Raw genomic sequence first — 22404 nt, 5'->3', positions numbered from 1 at the left:
CCAGAGAAGGCCAGACATCGTCAGAGGAGTGGCAGCAGCTGTATGGCCGGTGTTCTGGCAACGAGATCTACCACATACAGCTGGGAGACAGCAAGTTCTTCGGGGAGTACTGTGGCAAGAGCTTCACATATGCGTCCTTCCATGCCCATAGGAAGTAAGTGCCCTGATATAAATACTTCATTTCATGGCCAAAGGAAGGGAGACTCCTGCTTATATATGTTTTATTCCATGCCCATAGGAAGTAAGTCTCCTCGTGTAAGATGTTTTATTCCATGCCCATAGGAAGTAAGTCTCCTCATGTAAGATATTTTATTCCATGCCCATAGGGAGTAAGTCTCCTAAAGATATATGTTTTATTCCATGCCCAAAGGAAGGGAGACTCCTGATTATATATGTTTTATTCCATGCCCATAGGGAGTAAGTCTCCTGAAGATATATGTTTTATTCCATGCCCAAAGGAAGGGAGACTCCTGATTATATATGTTTTATTCCATGCCCATAGGAAGTAAGTCTCCTCATGTAAGATATTTTATTCCATGCCCATAGGGAGTAAGTCTCCTAAAGATATATGTTTTATTCCATGCCCAAAGGAAGGGAGACTCCTGATTATTTATGTTTTATTCCATGCCCATAGGGAGTAAGTCTCCTGAAGATATATGTTTTATTCCATGCCCAAAGGAAGGGAGACTCCTGATTATATATGTTTTATTCCATGCCCATAGGAAGTAAGTCTCCTCATGTAAGATATTTTATTCCATGCCCATAGTAAGTTAGTATCCTCATGTAAGATGTTTTATTCCATGCCCAAAGGAAGGGATACTCCTGATTATATGTTTTATTCCATGCCCATAGGAAGTAAGTCTCCTCATGTAAGATAGTTTATTCCATGCCCATAGTAAGTTAGTCTCCTCATGTAAGATGTTTTATTCCATGCCCATAGTAAGTAAGTCCCCTCATGCAACTTGTTTTATTCCATGCCCATAGGAAGTAAGTCTCCTCATGTAAGATGTTTTATTCCATGCTCATAGGAAGTAAGTCTCCTCATGTAAGATGTTTTATTCCATGCCCATAGGGAGTAAGTCTCCTCGTGTAAGATGTTTTATTCCATGCCCAAAGGAAGTATGTCTCCTCATGTAAGATGTTTTATTCCAAGCCCAAAGGAAGTATGTCTCCTTATGTAAGATGTTTTTTCCATGCCCATAGGAAGTAAGTCTCCTCATGTAAGATGTTGTATTCCATCCCAAAAGGAAGTAAGCCCCTAGATGAAAGATGTTTATTCCATGCCCATAGGAAGTAAGTCTCCTGAAGATATATGCTTTATTCCATGCCCATAGTTATAATGAATCTCCTAAAACATATGGTTGCCCATATTCATTCCAAAAGGAAGTTACTCTCTTGTGAAAGTAAGGAAACAAGGATGCACCTGTGAGCAACTATGAGGCTATTGTAGGTATGGAGTGAGTCTGGTGGGGATGCAGAAGGATGTGCCGGGCTCCACCATCCAGCTGAACCCCGGCCCACGCCACATCATGAGGCAGTCCGACATCTGCTTCTACATGAACATCACGAAGGAGGAGAACTCCAACTTCATCCTGGCCCACCCAAACCAGGAGGAAAAGACGGAGAAGAACAGGCTGCCCCATGGGGCAGAGCAGGCTTCCAGGGTGGCCAGTATGATTGCCAGTGTTGGTGAGTGGACAGTATGATCTAGTGTGGGTGAGTGGACAGTATGATCTAGTGTGGGTGAGTTGCCAGTATGATCTAGTGCGGGTGAGTGTACGGTATGATTGTCAGTGTTGGTGAGTGGACAGTATGATCTAGTGTTGGTGAGTGGACAGTATGATCTAGTGTGGGTGAGTTGCCAGTATGATTGCCAGTGTTGGTGAGTGGTCAGTATGATCTAGTGTGGGTGAGTTGCCAGTATGATTGCCAGTGTTGGTGAGTGGTCAGTATGATCTAATGTGGGTGAGTTGCCAGTATGATTGCCAGTGTTGGTGAGTGGTCAGTATGATCTAGTGTGGGTGAGTGGACAGTATGATCTAGTGCGGGTGAGTGGACAGTATGATCTAGTGTGCGTGAGTTGCCAGTATGATTGTCAGTGTGGGTGAGTGGACAGTATGATCTAGTGTGGTGAATGAACAGTAAGATCTAGTGTGGGTGAGTTGCCAGTATGATTGCCGGTGTGGGAGAGTTAAATCTCATTAAAATCAGATCTTGGTGCTTGCTACTGCTGCACATAGATCTGAGGACATGCCATTACAGGTCATGTCAGAACGACCTTTCATCTGACCAATCAGACTATTGCTTACCAGATCACGAAACTGAAAGTCCTAAGGCGTTTTCTAATCATGCAACTCCCCTAAAAACCAAAACCAATTGACCAATTTCAGGAACTGTTGCGCTGGAACTTCAACACACACGTATCGACAGTGAAGCCGAGAACATGACCCGTCAAGGGAGCAAGCGAACCCGCCTGAGCCTGCCGAAAGGCCTCAACATCCAGAGCCTCCAGAAGAGGCCCAGCATAGCCCCTGTACCAGCCTTTCTCGACTCCAGTGACATCCAGATCAACCTGACAGGGTCCGACTCCGAGTCGGATGATGACACTGCCCATGAGGAGGAGTATGATGAGTACCCAGAGTGAGTGCAGGCAGTGACGGGATGTGAGGGCGTCAACAATAACAATAACAATATAAAAAAGTTCAGTTTGTGGTAGAGTGGCTGAACTGACTATATAAGAGTTTCAGTGTGTTGGGTATAAGTAAAATTATTTTTTTAAAAACAGTTTTATTTAATTAATGTAAATACGACATTAAATATGACCAATTTATTAATCGACTGTCCATAATAATCTTGCCCCGCATCAAAAAGAAGCACTGGAGGTCAAATACAGGTTTAGCTGGCCAATATCGGATTTGAGCGGGTCTATACATCTGTTCTGGGGCAAGACAGCTCTTGTGCATGATTGCATTCCTTACAATGCAATCACAACAAGGCGATACACAATTAGAGCATGGATCCTGTTTTCTTTTTACTTCAACATTTTTAGCTTTTTCTTGATCTTCTTGACTGGTACTACTTGTGAACTCATAGTGTAGGTAGACAGTTAATAAATATGTCATAAAATAGGTGTGGCCTAGGGCCAATACAGCCTGCCTCGGGCAAATACGACTGACCGAAGACCTATAGCAAGGCCAATATTAAAACACCCTATTGCAACATTACAGGTATATTATTTTCATGGGCCAACCATAATGTTTTGATACTTTGTATCTTTATATTTCATAATATGTTTTGGCAATGTTTATGTCAAATTCTTCTCGGGAAATAATGTCAAATCAACATTTTGCAAAAAATAATATTTGATGAGTTGCCTCCTAATTCTTGGCATATTGGCAAAGAAACTATGTACATAATAATTGGTTCTGGCTTTAAAGTGTATAAAGATAAATTTTTAAATGTATATATTATTATCAACATTGTTTTTCTTTGCCACACTGTTAACATTCAATATTTCCTCTGCAGGAAAAACAAAAACTGACAATAATCATTAATATATATGTTTGTTGTGTTTTTATTGTTAGAAATTTTTATTCCAAGTTCTAATTATGTTTTCAGGTATGTGCGGGGTTTCCCACCAGTGACGCCCTACGTGGGCACGAGCCCAACCCTGTGTCACTTGATGCGAGAGAAGCGCCCTCTGTGTTGTCTGCAACTCATGCAGGTACAACCTACGTATCACGCAGTTCAGTACAATTTTGACTCCTATTGATGGATACGTGTTGTTATCGTAATGGTGCAGTCGATGTCCGTTCGTCCGTCGCTCTCTGCTTTTTCTTCTGCACTGTGGTGACAAGCTTCTTTCTTGCACCAGCGGGGATTTGCCACAGTGGGGATTTGCCACAGTGGGGATTTGCCACAGTGGGGATTTGCCACAGCAGGGATTTGCCACAGCAGGGATTTGCCACAGTGGGGATTTGCCACAGCAGGGATTTGCCACAGCAGGGATTTGCCAAAGTGGGGATTTGCTACAGCAGGGATTTGCCACAGCGGGGATTTGTCACAGTGGGGATTTGCCACAGCGCGGGTTTGCCACAGCGGGGATTTGGCTGCAGCAGGGATTTTGCCACAGTGTTTAGTGAAATTGTCTTGCTAGAAATGGTTGGCATACATTCCTTGTGAAAAATGAAAGAAATGGGAGTATTGCGTAAGAGAATGGGTTAGGATTCTGGAGCTTTCTGGAGGGGACTTGTTGTACAGTTGATGTTATAAGGCAGGACTTGTTGATGTTGTAAGGCAGGACTTGTTGATGTTGTAAGGCAGGACGTTTTGTACAGTTGATGTTTTAAGACAGGACTTGTTGTACAGTTGATGTGAAACCCACGAGCACGGGTATGGTGCTGACAAACCTAGAAACATAATCGGGGCAAACCGGGATTCGAACCCACAATCATATGTTTCTGGCATGCCGAAGGGACGCAACTCTGCACAGCGAAATGTGGCGCCTTAGAAGACTGGGCCACCTGTGCCCCCCTATGACAGTCTGTGACATTGGCCACCAGTTTGAAGCCAGTGTCTAGTAAAATATGGTCAGCTCAGCTAATAATAGTCCATATAATGACACTCCTATTGGCTGAAAAATTACACCAAGAGACCTAGTTCACCCAGTCTCCAAAGAATTTGGTACAGATGACCCTCTTTGCCAGAAACAAAAGGTCACTATGATCCCTAAGATTTGGCGGGCTCGTTGGGACCACCCAGGAGATAAATGTTGATTAGAACATCATGATCATCTGTTGATCTTCTCTAAGTCTCCATGTAGTCTCTGATGTGTCTCTCAGATGGACGGCTTCCATGGTCTAGTGTTGAAGCATCAGTCCGGAGAGTGGAAGATCCGGTGTTCGAACCCCGGCCACGTTGTACCCAAAGACATTAAAAGATGGTACTTGTTCGTGCCCTGTCTGGGGCAAGGCATTAAGGGGATAAAACAAGGACTGGTCGGCTCGGAGTCAGTATACTGTGTTAGAGTGGGGTATTCATGTTAAACTGCAGCATTGTATCTCAGTGTGCTAGCACTATAAATCGGCATCAGTCTGGACTAGTACAAGCAGCCACACACACACACAGGCACACGCACACACACACACACACACACACACACATGCACATGCATGCACGTCGCTAATTCAGTGCAATAATCTAGGACATGACATTAAACCCCATTTCACCTCACCTCACCACCTGTCCCTCAGTTTAGTCAAGTCTGGTGTCTGTTCCACAAGGAAACCTGAGCTGCACCGAGTTGTCCTGAGTCTCTTGTACTTGTAGGCACAACAGTCATAGTAGATCTTCTCTGAGTCTCTGTAGTATTGTAATTGTTCTTTGTTCTACACATAGTTGCACATTTCCGTCATCTCAAGTAGAACTGAGCTACACACAGGGAACTAGTGCTTTGGGTCTCTCGTGTCAGCCTTTGTATAAACCAGCTCTCTCTTGTGCCTCTGTTTGGTCTGTGTAGTCTTGTACTGCTGTGGCCACATTGCAAGGCAGTGGTATTATTGCGATGTCAGCTTCTTTACTTTGTTATCACATGTTTCAATTCAGTTTGTTGAAGGACTAGGTTACAAACATATGTTTTTATAGTGTTGGTGACAGATAAAATATGGTCTGCATTTGCACTGCATTTGTTGTGTTATGGTTCATGATTAAGGCTACAGGTAAGTGACGAAACCATAGGTAATGTGCGTGTAATGAAATACTTTAGAAATAACTATGACGAGTTCTATATTCTTCCTTCAATGACCCACATCTTTCTTAAGCCACAAAAGCAACATCTACAGATGTGTTTGATATGAAACTTCAGTGCCAGAGAATAATCAATTATCAGCTGAATACAGATTCCATATACTTGAGCGGCAGCATGGGGGTGAAAATTATATGAATGGATCACTGAAAATCAGTGATGACACCAGGTGTTAATGAAAAGCACCTGCCCTTCACAAAAATTTTCATTAAAAATTAACTGTTGATTTGTTGGCTAAGAAAGTGTTGAGGAGTAGTCAGATGTTCCCAGATTGTGGCCATATTTTGTCAGAACCTTATCTGTGCTTATGAATTTCACTAAGGTGGTAAAATTCAATGACATGGATCACTTTTTACTTTTTTCCCACATGAAGCTAACATGCCGATATGCCATATTCGCCATAATAAGCGCCTGGATGCTTAGAAAATTGACAGAGGGGGTGCCAATTAAAACCATACATAACTAGTTAAATTTCTCTTCAGAAATCAAGTAGTAGTTAACAAACTTAGTTGAAACTTTGATGTAACTAGAATAACAAGTTTCAATAACTGTTACTGGGCAATGATATACCCTGTCTGCGTTGCTGTTTTCTGTCTGTAATAGAAACAAGAGAGTATCGACTGTCATGTAAGTTTTCAGTCTCAGTCGGGGCGTTTATATGGAGTAGTTACAGATTGGTCTAGAAGTTGGTCATGGGGCACTTTTCTATCAGTGCGCTTATTATGTCGAATACAGTACCTGTAAAAAATACCATTCAAAATGGCATTAACCCCAACCCCAAGTTTAAATCATGACAAATGTATAATCCAATATGGCCGCTACTTCAGGTCTGCGATCACTGTGACGCTAAGAGCTGCAAGGAGTACAACTGGCCCAACCCTGCGGTGATTGTGGCTGCTGACTATGCCAGCAATGGCCTCTATAATTTCATTGTGCCTCTACGATCTCATGCTCGCCCCAAGAAGTCACTCAGTCCAATCGTCCTGCTTCTTGAAACTGAGTGAGTATTATACACCATATTAAAGATAATGTTGAGGATATGCTTCTGATGTGTCTCTCAGTTGGACCGCCTCCGTGGTCTAGTGGTGAAGCATCAGTCCGGAGAGTGGAAGGTCCGGAGTTCGAACCCTGGCCGGATCATACCCAAAGACGTTAAAAGATGGTACTCGTTCATACCCTGTCTGGGGCAAGGCATTAAGGGGCTAAAACAAGGACTGGCCACCTCGGAATCAGTATACGGTGTCTGAGTGGGGTATTCATGTTAAACTGCGGCATGGTATCTCAGTGTGCTAGCACTATAAATCGGCATCAGTCCAGACTAGTACAAGCAGCCACACAAACACACACACGTACATGCATGTCGCTATATAAGTGCAATAATCTAGGACGTGACGTTAAACCCCATTTCACCTCACCTCACCACCTGTCCCTCAGTTTAGTCAAGTCCAGTGTCTGTTCCACAAGGAAAACTGAGCTGCACCGAGTTGTCGTGAGTCTCTTGTACTTGTAGGCACAACAGTCATAGGGTTGCCATTCATATGGGAAACAGGAAACTGATCTTATTAAGGATGTAATTCAAAACAAAAGACTATCTATTACTAGAGATAGTTATTTTTCCTTTAAAAGTTCTTGAAGTAATGTTGCAACCAAAAATGACATACACAATATTTTTCAACCAAACACAGCATTTCAATTTTTCACTTTTGTAAAGTTTTAATACATCTGACCTCATCGACATAATGTTGGTTACATAAAATGATTGAATAGAACTAACACAAATTCTAAGTCAAACCATTTGAACTTTTCTTACATATTGAATGAGGTAAACATGGTTCTTGACGAAAACTGATGAAAGTACATGTAAACATTCCATCCATGTTGAAAATACTGTTCCCTTCCAGACCTGAGCCATCATTCCTTGAGACCATCTGCTACTTTCCACTGGTGTATTGGATGAAAGGATCTCTCGACAGGTAACTAGTGATGCATGTCTGTTTCTTACTTTCCACTGTTGGATTGGATGAAAGGATCTCTCGACGGGTAACTTGTCATGCATGTGTATTTCAAGGCAAGCAAAGAATTGAGCTGTGTGTAAGACAGGGAAGTCAAATGGGTCCTACTCTGTTCATGAATTTTGTTAAGAAGGTATCATGGTATGTTGTCTCCCAGGTGCCACAGCCCCAGAACTTATGTATGGTGTGTATGTTTACAGCCTAGATGACCTGCTACGGGCAGGAATCAACCATGCTGGGAACGTCGTCATTGTCAACAAGGAGAGCTCCACGTCCAGAGAGGAGGAGACACTGGCTGACAGTAACACAATTGTATCTGTACAGACTATATTCAGGTATATACAACACAGCTCTACTTACAGCAACATAATTGTATCTGTACAGACTATATTCAGGTATATACAACACAGCTCTACTTACAGCAACACAATTGTATCTGCACAGACTATATTCAGGTATATACCACACAGCTCTACTTACAGCAACACAGTTGTATCTGTACAGACTATATTCAGGTATATACAACACAGCTCTACTTACAGTAACACAGTTGTATCTGTACAGACTATATTCAGGTAGATACAACACAGCTCTACTTACAGCAACACAATTGTATCTGTACAGACTATATTCAGGTATATACAACACAGCTCTACTTACAGCAACACAGTTGTATCTGTACAGACTATATTCAGGTAGATACCACACAGCTGTACTTAAGTCAAGAAAACATAGCAAGATTCACCCAGGTTATGATGTTGCGGGCTCACTAAAGTGGTAAACATCAACAATCTACATCATGTTTGGTTTAGTTCTTACATTACACTGACTGCTCATAGAGATAGGTCCCCAGCAACTATACTTGTCATAAGAGATGACTCAAGGGATGAGGTGGTCAGACTCAGTGATTGGTTGAGTGAATGTCATCTTATCCCAGTTGCCTGAATTGATATTCATGATGTCAATCTCATTGTGCCAATATCAGTACGTTGTCACTCTTTACACCCTTATGGGTAATATAACTACATAGGGATTCTTGGTTAGATTTGGTCCACAGCAACCTGTGCTTGTTGTTAGTTGCGAGAGGTCAGGATAGGTATCTTGGTTGATAGCGAGTCATCATACCCTGATGGCATGGATCGTAGCACATACATGTAATAGCAATCACTGTATTATCTGGTCCAGACTCGATTATTTACAGAATGCCGCCATAATGCTGAAATATTGCTGAGTGCAGGCTTAACAAACAAACAGGCAGACAAACATTAAGCTGACATCATGCAATATTGTTTATTATTTTTATAAAGGTGAAGTTGCTAGGGAATATTTATTGCATGTTTTGTTTACATTTCATTCCAGATTATTCCCTACTGCCAACATTATCACAGAGTTGTCACAAGCTTCCAATATGAGGTTCATGCAGTTCCGTGCCAAGGACAGATATGCCCTCACCATTTCCAAGTTGGAAAAAGTAACTATTATACCTATACCTAGAAGGGCAATCATTATTATCTCACCTTACATTGAAATACTAGCTTCTGATTGGTTAGACTGAAAAAAATAATAGTCTTGGATCTCAGGCATCACCCGCATCATCATAAAGTCTGCCGCATGTTTTGTTTTTATTTCCATTTTCCAAAAAATATAAAAATCATAATGCTTCAACACAATGCACAAAAAAAATTGAAAATGGAAACAAAAACGAAATGTGCAGTGAACTTTATGATGATGTGGGCAGTGCCTGAGAGCCTAGACTTATGGGGTTTTTTAGCCTTAAGTAGCAATTATTTTCCATGTAGCCTGTCTCATGTAGCCCGCTCATGTAGGCCTCTGAGAAATTGATCAGAACACACTTTAGGTAACTTACTTATCTCACAAAAGTATTGTTGAGCTGAAATGAACTGATGTTTATCCGAATTTATTGGGTAAAGGGAAGTAACTTGGTTCATTTGCATCGTCTGCTAGCTGTCCAATTAGCCGAATCAAAGTGTTTTACACAGTTAAACATAAATTCTTGTTCTGTATGATTGAATGTCAGTGATATAAACTTGTCAACCTATCCCCCAGGCATATGGTGTGATATACCCTGTGTGTGGGCCTGACGGCTCGGGGTACATAGGCTCACTCACAGGGTACATCACACCATATACCCTCAAGGTAGGCTGACAACTTACATTACACTTCTAGATCATGATCAAAGCTGACTGAAGTGATACTACAGCACTGTTCAGAACAGCAGCATCTGTTGGTTGATACAGAAAGACCAATTTCATAAGGTTATCATTGTACTGTCAGGACTAATAGGATGGGACGATATTCTTTCTTGCTCAGACGAACTTATGTAGGTTACCGTATTCGACGTAATAAGTGCCCTGCTCTAACAAGCGGCCACTGCGATATTTGCTAATATATTGACCAGTGAACAATCCTAATTAGCACCCCTTCTGATTGATCAATGTACACAAGACTTATATTTTCTCGTATAATACGCACTCATCTGTTATATGGACACTCAATTATGGGCAATTAAATTTTGGAAAAAAATATATCTGTCGTACATAATCATTTCAGGCTGTCAGCATTAACCAAGAAATTTATCTTTTATTTTCACTAAAATAATATTCTAATACGTGCCCCCCTATTTCTAATTTTGAGAGCACCCTGGGCACTTATTACATCGAATACGGTAATTAGATTCGGTTGATTAATGCAGAAAGACCAATTTAAAAAAAGAAAAATTATAAACATTTGTTGTACTGAGTGAAACGGTTTCATAAACTATTATGTAAATATATGTGTCTAGATTGATGGAAAGAAAGTTTTGTGTCGAATCAACTGCAGTAAAAGGGAAGAAAGGGAGTAGGTCAAGTCTTAGAAAATCTGTATTTACAGAATGAAAATAGATTAGGTTGGATAGATGAGCAGATATGAGGAGATTTAGAAATGAAGGGTATTGAATGTGGCTCTATTGGCCAGCTCATGTTTCTGTCCTGAAAACTGAACAAAAGAACAATCTGTAATGTCTAATAGATGGCTGAGATTGTATGGCAGTAATTTCCATGGGTTGTGGAAAGTTTCTTCTGTTTCTTCCCATTGAAGCGAGAGATAGACAATGATTTTGACTAAATCTGTCATTCAGCCTGTAACTGTTGTTCAGAATGTCTCCTGTTAACCTTTTCGAAGTCGAATAATCAGAAAACACATTCTAATTTTCACTTTTGCGATTGTGCAAGCAATGTCTGATTTGTCAGATGAAAGTTCGTTCTGAAGTGACCCGTAATGGGATGTCCTCAGGTCTCTGTAAAGATCTGATTTTAGTGGGATTTGGGTTGTTTGCGATTAATTTACGATGAACTTTCTTTTTACTTTGAAAACTGTTGGACAGGTTCAGTCCATTGAGAACAATCTGTCTCACTTTTCAGAAAGAGAGAGAGCGAGGATCCCACATCTACTACATGTTCCGACTGCCGTTTGCAGCAGGCAATGTGTTCAGTGCCAGTATGCTGGACACGCTGTTGTACCAAGCATTTGTCAAGGACTATCTCATCACCTTCGTCCGCCTCCTCCTGGGGATTGACCAGGCTGTCGGGTCAGGTCATCTTGCCTGTGTGAGTTGAAATGCATAACATTTATTTTAATGATCTTCATGTGGCATTTACAAGTTGTTGGTGATTCTGGGTTTGATTTGGTCACAGCATCCACTGCATGTCGAAAGAGGTGACTTAATGGATCAGGCTTGACATAGTTAATTGCTTGTCATTGTACCCTGACAATATGGATTCTTGTTCATAATATTTAGAATTAATGAAAGAGACATGGATTCCTGCCATTGTTTGATGATTTAGAATGAAAGAGACATGAATTCATGTCATTGTTTGATGATTAAGAATGAAAGAGACATGATTTCACTCCATTTTGTATGCTTCTGTCCAAATTTGATTAGCAAGCCAGAAACCCGTCATACTGGGTTCGTATCCCAGTTCGCCTGATTATGATTCTAGGTTGGTCAGCACCATACCATGCTCATGGGTTTCACCAAAGTGGTAAACAATTAATGTCAGAATAACTTCGGGCTTTCATTCCACATCAAATTGACATGCCATGATATAACTGGATTACTTTTAGAAGTGGCATTAATGACACTCCCTCACTCACACCCACTTGAATAACTTGGCATTCATCCCATTTCCCACAGATGAAGATCACTAAGGATGATCTATGGATCCGTACATATGGCCGCTTGTACCAGAAGCTATGCTCAACTACGTGTGAGATTCCCCTTGGCATTTACCGAACCCAGGTCCATACCGGGTCTGAGATTACCTCGGTAAGTCTTCATGGGTCTTCCAATCTTTGTTTACCCCAAGCTTGTGTATATTGTATCAAATCCTACTTTAATAGCAGGTTAGTGAGAGCCATTTCTATGTAATTGGTATCTGTTTTGTCCTTTCTGGTCAATAGTGGGAAGACTGTTAATTTTCTGCATTTCCTTTTGCATGAAATTAGCTTTACTGAATGACTGTATTCTTGTACAACTAGACTTTAAAGAATTTCTTGACATGCTGACATTTTATTCTTTTCTGTATAGAGCGGTATGGGTCACTCTCCTGTGAAAGTAAGTTCTGTTTGTCACCCCATGTGTGCCCTTGTGGTCCCACCCAGGCCTGTGCAGGTGATCGGCTGAACCCACCCTCTTCCCCCACCCACTTCCCACACCCAGGGGTAGGCAGTACACCTTCATTAGAAGTTTACGAAGTAGTTTTTGCCAGACCAGTTTTGTTGCCTGTTTTACGTTTTAGTGTATCTGAAATTTGGAAAAGGTAAAAAAAATGTTGTGACTGAAAATATGCTCTTTTGATTATCGTTTTACAAGCTTTACCTAATAGGAACACAAACAAAATCCTTTTTGTATTTTGCTTTCTTCTGTATCCTGGCATGTTGACGCAGGAAATCAGTAAAACATCAGTAAAACACCAAGAAATGGTCTGGCCTTATTGTTTGACGATGCTATGTAAATGTATTTTTAGAAAGTTTTTATTGTTTAAATTTATTAAAAACATTAAAAAAATATATTTGTGATATTATGTATTCACTATATTATGGTTAGTTCATTTTATTTGGAAAGTGGATTAAAAAAGATATTTATGAAACACGTTCTTGATTTGTTAATTAAAACCAGTCAATTAATTTGTTAATAATAACACTAACACATACCCCAAAACTTCAGGGTTCAAAAGTTAAATATTTAGGGTACTTTGATCTATAAACGGAAGTGTGTAATTAATCATTTGAGAATTTGCTGAAAAAACTAGTTTGTAGAGTACATCACATAGTCTTATACTAATAGCCTAGGCTAACAGATGTTCGAATTCCTGAATCCTGTTGTAGATTTGCTAATTTCCTATTTGGGGTATAGACCCGTTATTGGTGATCCTGACTCCTAGACACTGTTCCCTATGCATCCCACTGCTGTCATGCCCTGCCACGCCCTGCCACACCCCACCATGCCCTGCCACACCCCACCACGCCCTGCCACACCCTGCCATCACCTGCACATGGTCTGGACTGCACTGCAGGGTCAGCTCTTAACACATACTGAACAGTGTGCAGTGATTAGCGCTCTCACACCCTAACATCAGAGAGTTTACTTATGCTGTTGTTGGTAGATTTAGCTTGTGTTTAGAAACCTGCAGTCCCACTGTGGCTGTCCTCAAGGTGGTGATGATATTTGTATGTGTACACCCGTGTCTGACCGGGCACTCCTGCTCCAGACATTCACTGATATCGACTGTCTATTAGTTTAAGCAACACAAAGGTGGAATGGTGAATTAAGGCTTCCACATCCCCTATCAGAAGGGTAAACAATTTTAAAGGACCATTTCTCAGTAATAATGTTTTTTAATACTGAATCGAGATTTACTATAGTTTTCAGTGTTCTTTCAGTTTGTCGATCTACATCTCTTGATTAGATTTGGACGCCTCCTTGACAACCAGACTGACATTATACATGCGACTTTGACCAGAAATTGCTTCCGGCTTGAAGCAGTTTCTTTTGTTTTAATAACAACTTGAGACAACACCTACTCATAATAACTGTATTTTACTGTCTTTTTATTAGCTAAAAAGGCAACGTTCATTTTTCCGTGGGAATGTGAGTAGACTTTATCCGATGCAGGAAGTCATCATATATCAGATATCACTTCTTGGATCTCGTCACCATTCGCTGTTTCCGTCAGTCAGTCTAGCTCACATCACAGTTTTCCATCCATGGATTCCATTCTGTACCAGCTCAGCTCATCAGAATCTTCTTCTGTTTTTTCTAACCAGTACGCTGTGTCTGGTTATTGCACCTTGCCTGCAGTGCTTGATCTACAGGTTCCGATATTTTGCGTTTTGAAACACTGCTGACTCATAGACTCTGGGCTGTTCAGAGATAGTCTGTTCAGGAACATGAGAATCAGGGAGTATCTGGAGCCTACAGTCAAACCTCAATCCAACTGTTTCCATCTCAGTGAAATCATTTAGTTTAAGTTATTTCCATTTTACAAGTATTTGCAACATAGCAATGACCCATTCAGAATATGTAGACACACACAAAATTGTTCTTTCTGCAGGGTTGCCAGGGTTTAACTGTTTATGCAAATTGTAAAAATAATTTAAGTATTTTTTTCATCATTATTTAGGACATACACAATCTTAATTACAATTTTTTCCCAAAAAAACTTCAGGTCGTTAGGTAAAACATTTTTAAAAATTAGAATTTAAAATATATTTTTAAATTTCTTCTTATTCGTCACAGTTTGTTGTTTTGAAGTTTTTAAGATACGTTTTCAACAGGTTTTATTTATTGTTGTATATGAAATATTGATATTGATAGCGATAGTAAATGCATTATCTTTTTTCACATTTTAATTTTGGGGATCGGATATATATATTTATAATGTGAAAACAGACGAAAATTCCAAACAGTCTCCCGATATTTCATCTCAATCCTTATCTAGTAACTGGAAACCTGTCAAAACAGATTCCTCTCAGGGTTGAAATGTTCAATGTGAAAAGACATTTTTCTGAGGTATCTAAAACATGGGTATAGCTGGCCAGCAATGCTTTCCCTGATTCTCATATCTAGATGATTGGACTCATCACTCCCAAAGCACAGTTTTTGTGGAAGTTTACCATTTGTGAACACTGTGTTTGAATGCTGCCACAAACCTCTCACGTTTTATTTCAGTTGGATTCTGTTTGTAGATTTGCTACAAATCACTAACTTTATAGGTGATGTACAGCTTATTGAGTTGCATATAACACTGTCCTTATCCTGCAGTCCTCAACATGTGTCTCTCGGGATCAGTCCGCGCTCAATCTCGCGTTTAGAAATTCCTTTGTAAGTATACATTTATACTGTGTGCGCTTGCTGTTACTAATAATCCATTCTTCCTCTGCCAACCCATTCACACCCCAACTCTCTGTTTCCTGACTGCCTTGATCAAGTCTAGACACATCACAAGTGATAATACGTGATTCAATTCATTATACTGGAGTACCTAGATCTCTTCAGATTATAGTTTCCTGAGAATATTCAACATTTTATCCTGACAACACTTATTCATAATAAACTATATTAATTTTCAAACAAAACATGTTTGATGAAAAAATTATGTTTTTTAAACAGATGTCAAAATTGTGATTGGCAATGTACTCTTAACAACACACATGATTCACAAAACAATTGCTTTGAGAAACATCAACATTCTTTGAGATACAAAATATGTATGAAACACTTAATGAAATACGATAGTTATTTCCTCTGGAGGGAAACTTCTTTGAGAGGAATTTAGAAGTTGGAGTACTAAGTAAGGATAAAATATATGGATGAACAACGTCTTTATTACAAGTAGGAGCATGTTTCAGTGTTGGTGCTAATGCTGTTATCAACGTCACTCCTTATTGTAATAAAGAAGTTGTTCATTCATATATAGGAGTCTACAGGAGGCGATATCCATCCCTCCCCCACACACACACATCATTCAACTTCCTCCCTGGCCGCATCTACCCAAGCCCCAGCCTCCCCATTCTGTTCAACAGATGCTCCAGCATGACCATGTGTACATTGTGAAACATCACCCCATCAGATACATCACAGACAGACCTTCTAACATCATCAATCATCAGGTCTAGTCTGTCATCATGACACAATGTCATGTCAAGGCAGGGTGCGATTTTGTATTTTGTGTTTCCTTAACCCAGTTGCAACTCATGCACCACAACCAGTCAATTGCACTACAGTATTTAAATCCTCACATAATCCTTATATAAGGATGTTTTTACATATCATACCCTATTAAGATGAAACATTACATGTTCTTTCTGTTCCTCAAAATTTGCCTCTGTCTTCTAAAACAAAAAAGTTGATTATTCAAAATATGATATGAGACTTTGTGAGGTTTTTAGTACTAATTGTTGATGAAATTTTGAAAAACAATATTTGTAATTTTGAAGTAAGAATGAAATTTGTAATCATGAGTACCTTAAATAGGTACCAAGGATAGTCATCTTTTTAACAAGGGTTTTTCAAAAATAAAATTAAAGCAACTATTTCTGCACTGTGTGCAGCCCACCTGCATCTGATAATTCCCTGCACCATACTCCTTACCCTCCACCCTGTCACTGGGGTCACCAAACACATTTTGTGTATGGATAATTGTTATGAGAATGTCTACAACAATGGACAACTGTTAACCACAGAGTCAGAATTACTTGTAGACTACGAACCACAAAAGTCAGCATTACTTGTAGACTTTGAACCACAAAAATCAGCATTACTTGTAGACTTTGAACCACAAAAATCAGCATTACTTGTAGACTTTGAACCACAAAAATTCACATTACTTGTAGACTTTGAACCACAATAATTAGCATTACTTGTAGACTTTGAACCACAAAATTCAGCATTACTTGTAGACTTTGAACCACAAAATTCAGCATTACTTGTAGACTTTGAACCACAAAATTCAGCATTACTTGTAGACTTTGAACCACAAAATTCAGCATTACTTGTAGACTTTGAACCACAAAATTCAGCATTACTTGTAGACTTTGAACCACAAAAATCAGCATTATTTGTAGACTTTGCACACTTACTTTATTACCTATATTGAAAAAGACATGATCTAGCATTCAGAATGTATGATCTAATCTTGTGATCTAACTGCAATTTATGGCCTCACCATCATCAAGTAGACAACATATCATGTCAAGACAAATACAGCAATGCAGGTGAAACACAGTCAATAATGGAAATTATGAATAAAAGACCCCTGTTACACAGATATAAACATAGTGGCCATCAATCCACTATTATATCATGCAGACATATTGTCTTGTTAGTGAACAACTGAGAAAAGTGAGCTCCACCATGACGGGTTGTTGAAGTAGTACGGCTGTACTGACTGCACAGCCACAGGAGTGAATATTGTTTTTACGCCGCTTTTAGCAATAATCCAGCAATATAACAGCGGGGGACACCACATATGGTCTTCACACTTTGTACCCATGTGGGGAATCGATCCCGGGTCTTCGGCGTGACGAGCAAACACTTTAACCACTAGGCTAGCCGACCGCCCAACACCGCCACAGGAACAACTGTCATTGAACATTGTCTATATCATGAGGTTGCACATTTGCATATAACCTTTCTCTTCTTTTTATGCAGACAATCCATTTAAGAAGCAAAATCTACATCTACAATCCACATGTTTTGTGAGCAAAGTCATCAATTGGTGTTGATATTTCATTCATTTCTATCCATACAAAGAAATTCATTCGTAGACCTGAACAGGCAAATTTGAAAATCGCACCCTGCTAAAGGCCATTCCATAACATCCATTGGCCTACACCTTTAAAACTCTTGTAGTCCATGAATATCATCTCTTATATCTGTAATCTAAACTGACAGAAGTGGTAGGATTAAGGCTATTCCTGATAGGTTCTCAGGTGTCTTGCCAAGTTATCAAAGACAACGGCAAAACCTCACCACTCTCAACACTGGCTGCATCTTTCTCTGATATTCTGCATTTGTGCTGTTTGAGTCTGTCTAGACATGATTCTGGCTTTGGGCCCCATATATATATGTGTATATACTCTTGCAAGCATACACGTTAAGTGTATGTTGTACTGTTCTCAACAAAGTTCATTTCTGAGTGATTTGTATCCTCTCTTCAAACTTCGCAATCTCGATGTATCTTTTTCTTACCCAACAAGAAGTGTTGTACAACCAGAAGTATATTTATATAACACCGTAAAAATGTTTTCCTGTTTTAAATTGTTGACAAATAATATGCTTCTACAGATATTTCACAGATGGACAACAAGCATTCTGGGATTAATCTAACGAATTAAGCCAATATTTTCATACAATGTGTTCCTCCCTACCCTTCCTTTGTGTGATCTGTTTGTGAGATCTATCACATGAACCCATGTGATAACTGCCTACGTACCGTGGTAACATACGTTATATCATAATAATTGCCTCAATATTTGGTATACAATAAGGGTAATATAACTTATTTCATGATAAGGTTATTGATACTGGGCTTTTCAAGTATGTGTATACATATATATATTCCAACCAAAGTCAGCCATTATCATGAACAATAATTCCCTGACATGCCCACTTACTCAAAGTTATCTTAGGCAAAAATATATTTTATTTTGTTCATAACCATTTTCAGTAATAGTCAAAGATTATGTTCATCCATGAAAAGTAGCATCTAAGTATGTTGAATTCTTGATACAGTTGGTATGTCAAATTTGCAATGTTGCTCCTCCTGGAACAACTCATTCTTAAGTTTTCCTCACAGACTAAAATGTAATAGCATGTGTATCTTATTAGAGGAATAAACAACGCACTGGCAATACGATGAAACTTCCACCAGTAAGGGGACGTATTAACTCAGTGAGTAGCCACATCAGATGCATGCATTTGGGTTGCTGTGGAAACAAGCCTATCAGATGCATGCATACAGGTTGCTGTGGAAACAGGCCAATCAGATGCATGCATACAGGTTGCTGTGGAAACAGTGGCCAATCAGATGTCATGCATTTATGAAGTGCTGTGGGAGCACAAGCCAATCAGAAGCATGCATACAGACTGCTCTGTAAACAAGCCAATCAGATGCATATATTGAGGTTGCAGTGGAAACACAAGCCAATCAAATGCATGCATACAGATTGCTGTGGAAACTCTAACCAATCAAATGCATGCATGCATTCAGGGTGCTGTGGAATAATAAGCCAATCAGATGCATGCATACAGATTGCTGTGGAAACACAGGCCAACAGATATCTTGCATTTATTAAGTGCTGAGGAAGCATACGCCAATCAGAAGCATGCATACAGGTTGTTATGGAAACACTAACCAATCAAATGCATGCATGCATTCAGGGTGCTGTGGAATAATAAGCCAATCAGAGGCGTGTATTGCTGTGCATTGCTGTGGAATTCTGCCAGTCAGGTGTGTGCATGTATTGATGTTGCTGTGGCAAACATCATGTTTAAGCCAAATCAGATGAATTTATTGAACTCGCTGTGAGAATCGGATGCATGTATTCAGGTTGCCATGGAAACACTATGGCACTAAGTGAAAGATAAAACTGAATGTTGTGTGATCCTAACACTGTTAATACCACTCCTGCAGGTAAGTGCATATACTAACAAGGCCTAGAGATGATAACAGACAATGTCAGGGATTGTCACACATTTTTCTTATATACATCTGTGCATATAAGTATGCAAGTATAGCTTTTGTCTCTTAGGCCATTACAAATTAGGTAGAATAGGTCTTCAGCAACCCATGCTTGCCATAAAAGGCGACTATGCTTGTCGTAAGAGGCAACTAACGGGATTAGGTGGTCAGTTTCACCACGGACCTATACAAGTCCGTGGTCTCACTGACTTGGTCGATGCATGTCATCGTATCCCAGCTTCGTAGATCGATGCTCATGGATTGCATTGTCTGGTCCAGAGTCGATTATATAGCTGGATTATTGCTGAGTGCGGCGTTAAACAACAAACAAACAAACAAATTTATCGTTAGCTGTTCATCCCTATCTTCACACTACCAAACATCCCACATCAAATAAGTTTTCCTTCCCCTGCAAGTATCTGCAGACTAAAACATCGCTGTGTGTTTCTCTTCTCTTTATACTGGATGAAATACACCACATACTTAGTCCTACATTCATGCTCCATTTGAAAAAGAGCAACAAAAAACCTTTCCATCATAAGAAATGTCTGCTAAAAGTAGAGTCCAATGTAAGATTGTGAATGTATTATAAGCAAGTCAAGTGCTAATGTTCACATATGCCATCCTCTTAGCTCGTCACGATATGGCTGAAATACTGCTGATGTGACGTTAAATATTAACTCACTCACTTTCCTCTTAAAAACATTTTTGTTTCAAAAACAAAATATTAGAAAAAATAACCAACCTGACATTTTTTAAATGTTTGGCTGAAAATGTCATCAATAATTTACTGAAGCATTATTGCAAATTGAAGAAATGCCCTGGTTTCCCATACCTTAAAACTTACTGACCACATAAAAGGAGTTTTCTTTCTCAAGTTGTTCCCCAGTAAAACTTTTCCCTATTTTAGGGTGTGCTGATTTTCTCCATTTATGCCTTAAGGAAGTGTAATTGTATATGTAGGAATAATCATTCATACTCATCTGACTCAGAGCAATATTCCCTATGACACATGCTCCACTACTCCAGGGGGCACGGGTGGCCCAGTCGTCTAAGGTGCCGGGATTTCGAACCCACAATCATAGGTTTCTGGCATACCCAAGGGACGCATCTCTGCACAGTGAATCGTGGCACCTTAGAGGACTAGGCCACCCGTGCCCCCGTATGTCCATCCAGAGGAAAAGATGGATAAAGTCAGAGGTATGGGGAGAACAGTATTCACCTTATCCCTGGGATTGTATTTATTTCACAGGAATTAATTAGCTAGGATGCAATGAGTGCATTCATGTATGTCTTATGTATATGGACTGTTTCCATGGTCTAGTGGATAGAGCGTCTTCGCAGAGAGGAGGTTGGTGGTACAATCCCCAGGCAACGTTAAAAGATGGTACTTTTTGTCACCCTGCCTGGCATTGAGGGGGTAAAAAACAATGAATGGCCGGTGCGGAGTCTGTGTATACTGTGTCTATGTAGGATATTCATGTTTAAACTGTAGCATGGTACTTCAGTGGGCTTGCATTGTAAAACCGGCTTTAGTCCTGGACTAGTACAAGCAGCCACACACACATGTGCATGCACGTCACTACAATAATCATGAGCGTAACGTTAAACCCCATTTCACCTCACTTCTTTAACATCAAGTGGTTGCAGCACTTGATTTATGTCAGGGGACAATGGAATGTCTTTAATGTATCCATTTAACAAACAGTACCAGGTATTTACAGGTTGTTCATCAGTGCTATTTTCAAGTATTTTTATCAAAGTTTTCACCCAAAAATTATTTTTCAGGGCAAAACAAATGATTACTTGTTCTTTAGATCTGTATTTCCCAAAGTGAGCAAATTGAGGGACACTTTTATGTTTTTTTTAATTTTAAATGACAACATTCATTTTATTGCTTTTAATGACAACTGTTTAGAGTTCTAAGGTTTTCATGTCCATGAGTCCTTTTAACAAGAATGGCCCAACATCTTCTTGTTCTTAGTTAAAAGAATGTGGGCCAAACAAGACAAGTGGTTGTCAGAAATGACAATCTCATTAAATTCAGATCTTAGTTTTCGCTACCGCTAAACAAAGATCTGAGGACATCCCATTACGGGTCACGTCGGAACAACCTTTCGCGAATTTTGACCGACCAATGAAATGACTCACAAGAAATCGACATTAGCCATTCAGAAGGCAGCTTTCTCGAGCTTTAGGACACTAGTTTCAAACTGGCGACTATGCTTTGAAACATATTTTGACATATTCTCGATTAAAAATATTAAAACTGATAAGAAGAACATTCTGGAATGGCTTACAGATGGCCTAGATTGTATGGATATAATCATAAAACCCGTAACTGTCATTCAGAATACCCCGTTTTAAATATTTCGTGGTTGCATGATTAGAAAACACATTCCGACTGTCACTTTCATGATCTGGTAAGCGACGCTCTGATTGGTTGGATGAAAGGTCGTTCTGACGTGACCCTTAATGGGATGTTCTCGCTACCGCTAAACAAAGATCTGATTTTAATGAGATTGCAGAAATGAAAAGGAGATTTTAATGAACAGATAACTTATTGGCTGCACACAATATTGGGCAATACTTTTAGTTAGCCTGCAGCGGTTGAAACCTTCAGAGTATTATGGTCTGTCCTGGCCTAAGCACATTTCAGCAGGTATTGATCGGAAAGTGTGCTGTACAAATTAATAAAATAATGCACTGTATTTTCACATCAGATTATTCCAACCTCATGTACCAGTGAAGGAGTGTTTTGCTCTGCGAGTATTGCATTGCCAGCATGTTATTTATACAGCAGCAAGATTATTACATTTAGCTAGCTAATACCCTGGTTTCAGAT

The 22404-nt window shown here is 39.7% G+C and overlaps 1 protein-coding gene across 1 annotated transcript in view; it reads left to right on the top strand.

The window, feature by feature from the left end:
- LOC139459827 (potassium channel subfamily T member 2-like) overlaps positions 1-22404 on the top strand; it is a 172383-nt gene that overhangs the window by 139586 nt on the left and 10393 nt on the right. Inside the window, exons 15-27 of the mRNA XM_071241523.1 lie at positions 5-154; positions 1451-1689; positions 2391-2640; positions 3619-3745; positions 6631-6803; positions 7705-7776; positions 8016-8150; positions 9175-9286; positions 11238-11423; positions 12011-12142; positions 12404-12430; positions 15140-15199; positions 18707-18769. Coding sequence (XP_071097624.1) covers positions 5-154; positions 1451-1689; positions 2391-2640; positions 3619-3745; positions 6631-6803; positions 7705-7776; positions 8016-8150; positions 9175-9286; positions 11238-11423; positions 12011-12142; positions 12404-12430; positions 15140-15199; positions 18707-18769 — 1726 coding nt within the window. The remainder of the gene's footprint in view (positions 1-4; positions 155-1450; positions 1690-2390; positions 2641-3618; positions 3746-6630; positions 6804-7704; positions 7777-8015; positions 8151-9174; positions 9287-11237; positions 11424-12010; positions 12143-12403; positions 12431-15139; positions 15200-18706; positions 18770-22404) is intronic.

Source organism: Haliotis cracherodii, unplaced genomic scaffold, assembly GCF_022045235.1.
Source record: "Haliotis cracherodii isolate W230 unplaced genomic scaffold, xgHalCrac1.p SCAF_13, whole genome shotgun sequence".
Taxonomy (NCBI): domain Eukaryota; kingdom Metazoa; phylum Mollusca; class Gastropoda; order Lepetellida; family Haliotidae; genus Haliotis; species Haliotis cracherodii.
This window is presented reverse-complemented; position numbering and strand designations above follow the sequence as displayed.